This window comes from Jatropha curcas, chromosome 1, assembly GCF_041381405.1.
Source record: "Jatropha curcas cultivar XTBG-Jc1 chromosome 1, XTBG_Jcur_1.0, whole genome shotgun sequence".
Lineage (NCBI taxonomy): Eukaryota > Viridiplantae > Streptophyta > Magnoliopsida > Malpighiales > Euphorbiaceae > Jatropha > Jatropha curcas.
Genome location: NC_143151.1, coordinates 12,660,635 through 12,664,227, shown reverse-complemented (window position 1 = coordinate 12,664,227; position 3,593 = coordinate 12,660,635). Strand labels below are relative to the sequence as shown.

At 40.6% G+C, this 3,593-nt stretch overlaps 1 protein-coding gene across 1 annotated transcript; it reads left to right on the top strand.

The window, feature by feature from the left end:
• The first annotated feature begins 1,493 nt into the window (after nucleotides 1-1,493).
• On the top strand, nucleotides 1,494-2,402 carry LOC149499026 (uncharacterized). The gene is made up of 2 exons (XM_089721674.1): nucleotides 1,494-1,737; nucleotides 1,822-2,402. The coding sequence occupies exons 1-2, from the start codon at nucleotides 1,494-1,496 to the stop codon at nucleotides 2,400-2,402; spliced, it is 825 nt and encodes a 274-aa protein (XP_089577800.1).
• The last annotated feature ends 1,191 nt before the right edge of the window (nucleotides 2,403-3,593 follow it).

Below are 3,593 nucleotides of genomic sequence, written 5' to 3'. Positions count from 1 at the left end.
CTGACTTCGGTTCCAGGATTGAATGGCACGCTTTAGAGAGTGCAATTTTTTGAAAATACCATGCTTACCTCCCCCATAAAAATTGTTGTTCCAGTTCTCTTGGACTACAGAAAGGAATCCTTCATGAGTAAACCACATATGTTGGCATCTGAAGGGCTTGGGGATATTTTGATTGAGTTTTGTGCAGTTTAGTAAAATAGGCGAGTGATCAAATGAAGCCTTACTCAAATGACGAACATGAATATCAGAGAATAAATCAAAGAAAGGAATTGTTGCCATGATTCGATCTAGTCTCTCCCAAACCCTGCCTGAAGAACGAATACCTGTCCACGTGTAACTACAGCCATAGAAGGGAACATCCACTAGACCACAGTCATTAGAGCAAGAAACAAAATCTTGAATGCTGTTGAGACAAGGAGAGGAGTTACCTTTATATTCTGCAGGGTTCTTGATGACATTAAAGTCCCCTCCGACAAGCCAGGGAAGAGAGAGTTGAGAGGAAAGAGATCGCAAAGTATCCCATAAGTTATTCCTATCACTTCTGTTATGAGGACCATAAATAGAAGTAAAAAGAAATCTGAAGCCGAAAGAATGTTCTTCAACTTGGCACGATAGCAAGCTTCGATTACCACTAAATAGAGTTAGTGAAACATTCCAAAAAATCCATATTTTGTTATCATCTGAAGAGAAGACATCACTAAACCCCAATTTGCAAGCATACCATAAGTTCTTCTTAGCATTAACCATAGGTTCAATGATAGTTAATAAGTGGAAGTTAAATTCTTTACAAAGACCTTGGAGTCTAGAAAGAGAAGAAATTAGGCCTCTTGAGTTCCATATCAGAAGATTCATTGTTCAGGATTGGATAAGAAAGTGACAGAACGATTACCCCTTTTAGAGGTTCTCAAGGCTCTGGATGATTGTCTCTTAAGAATTTTTTTGCGTTCCACACGCACAAAGCCATCATCTTCATCTGCATCGCTACCGTGATGATCCGCAGCAGCTTTTAATTTTGTGTCAATTAATTTACTTTCTGCAATCCGATTTGAGTGCAAGTGGTATCTTTATTTGGAAGATTTGAATCAGAATTATGCTGGATGTAATCTTCATCAGAGTTTCAATCAATTTCTTGCTCTGATCCACCTCTGTCTTTTAAGGCATCCATTGTAACAGTCTCTTCATTAAAAGGAATAATAGTATCCTGAGGGTGTTCAGAAAAGGCTTGCGATTCAACTGGTAGCTGAGGAGAGGAGTCAGTAATTATATCGACTTGGACAGTAATTGGATTGTGACGAGTCACACAACTCCGTCACTTCCGACAACCACCCCGACCGATTCTCGACCGATTCTAGACTCCAAACACCTCTCCTCTCAATGCCGATCAAGTATCTATTGTTAGCTTCTTATATCGACCAAACACGGTAACGAATCAAAGCTCAAACTTTCTGCAGTAGCATCTTTTTTCTTGAAACAGGGCAAATTCGAAGCATGAGATGCAGAAGTCTCAAGACCAACAGGCTGGTTCAGATAAACCATCTTCTCACGGGATCTCCTACGCAGCTGCAGTTCGAAATATTAAATGGAAAACAGAGATTGATAGATCCTTTATGTCAACCATCACTCATGAACCTAGCTTAACATCAAAACAACCTAATCGATTCAAGGGGGTTCCTTCGATCTCATTCTCGTGGGAGGAATCCATGAAACTGGCTAATCAATTTCAATTTGCTCTAGTTGGTATCTTTCAAGCTGGCCGCCCTAACATGAAAGCCCTTTGACAATTTATGGACAAAATTGGTTTTAAGGGGGAATTCTCTCTAGGTTTATTAGACTCTTCACATATTCTTATCAATTTTGACTTAGAAGAAGATTTCCACAGATGCTGGTTGAAACAAATTTGGTACTTCCAAGGTTTCTCCATGCGAGTCTCTAAATGGACACGCAACTTTCGTCCCAACACCGATTGCTCAATTGTCCCAGCATGGATTTTATTTGAAGGTCTTCCTATACATCTCTTCACCAAGGCTGCTCTCTTCCCCATCGCTAATCTAATTGGCAAGCCACTAAAGGTTGACGCGGCGACAGCAACATTGTCCAGACCCTCAGTAGCGCGAGTCTGTGTGGAACTGGATTTATCTAAAGATTTGCCTAATAAGGTGTGGATTGATGATGGTGATTTAGGATTTTTCCAACCTCTCAACTATGAAAGTTTACCTTTATATTGTCCTAAATGTTGTAGACTTGGCCATGAAATTCCATCTTGCCCGCTTAATTCTTCTTCATCAACTCTAGCTTCCCCTAAAGCTATTCCAGAACAGGCTAAAGCTTCTCAACAATGGATTCCTAAAAACACAGCTCCCTCATCTATTGTTCTTACTCAAAATTACAGTTCATTTCATTAAATAATAAAGAAAGTTCATTACAATCAGAGTGATGAGAAATTAACACATCATAAGGGACTTCAGCTTCTTCAAAGCTTTCTTCTATGCAGGCCCGGATCACCTTCAGTACTTGATCCGCGGAGTCCTCTTCTTCTTCAGTGCTCACCTTACCTGTATTCTTTTATTCCTTCTTCACTTCTTGGGTAACTTGTGCCTCCTCTTGTTCCTCTTTCCTTCTTCCTTAGCCGCTTGTGGCCCCTCAACCCCCTCTTTTTTGGGATCTTTCTTTTCTTCTTTTTGCTCTTCCTCTGATCAAGACTTTGGTCCTTAAGCTTAATTTCCAAGATAGTAATCACATCTGCAAAAATCTTTAGATCTAGGCACATCTTCCCCTTATGCTCAAAAGGCTTTATCGACAAGCATGGAGAGGAACGCTCACTCGAACTAGCCATTTGTGTTCGTTGCTGTGCTCCTAATCTTGTACCCTAAGCCCATGCGGTTTCTCTGAGTGTAGATCTCAGGTAGCTCTGTAATGCCTTGCTAATTCTTTCCAAGCCCTTTTCCTTCTTCATAGTTCATTCTCTTCATGATGTTGGAGACAGTGGGCCCCATGTCAGTTCTCAAAACGATAATCTAAAAATCGGTCTATGGAAGGACTACTTGCTTATCTAGATTAAGCGTAGGTACACTCCCTCCACTGGCTGTAGGACTGGTGATGATTTCACCATTAAAAGGAAATTTTATTTTTTGGTGTAGCGTTGATGGTACTCCTCCCAAGGAATGGTACCATAGGCGCCCCAAGAGTAGGGCAGATGTTGGGTGGATATCAATTACAATGAACTTAGTCTCCTTTTTCTATTGGCCCCCCTTGACTATAGTCTTGAAAATACCCTCAACTTGTCTCTGCAAGTCGTCATAGGCTCTAATCACAACATTAGAAGGCTCTAAATCAGACAGTTCAATCTTAAACTTAGAAAGCAGCTTCAAAGGACATACATTCAGGGCTGACCCATCATCTATCATTACATTCCCAATAACTCTCCTTTTGACCTCAACCTGTATAAACAGTGCCTTGGTGTGATTGATCATTGGAAAAGGTGATAGTGAGGAATCTCTACTGTGGCTTTTAGCAAAGCTTCTCAGTGTTGTTTTGATGATACCAGCAAGTCCCACATGCTTACCTTTGCATAGGTTCTTTTCATTTGTTTGCTT

Coding starts and splice junctions, on each gene's coding strand:
- LOC149499026 (XM_089721674.1), top strand. CDS start 1,494: ATGCAGAAGTCTCAAGACCAACAGGCTGGTTCAGATAAACCATCTTCT. Junction 1,738..1,821: donor ATTTCAATTTGCTCTAGTTG/GTATCTTTCAAG, acceptor AATTCTCTCTAG/GTTTATTAGACTCTTCACAT.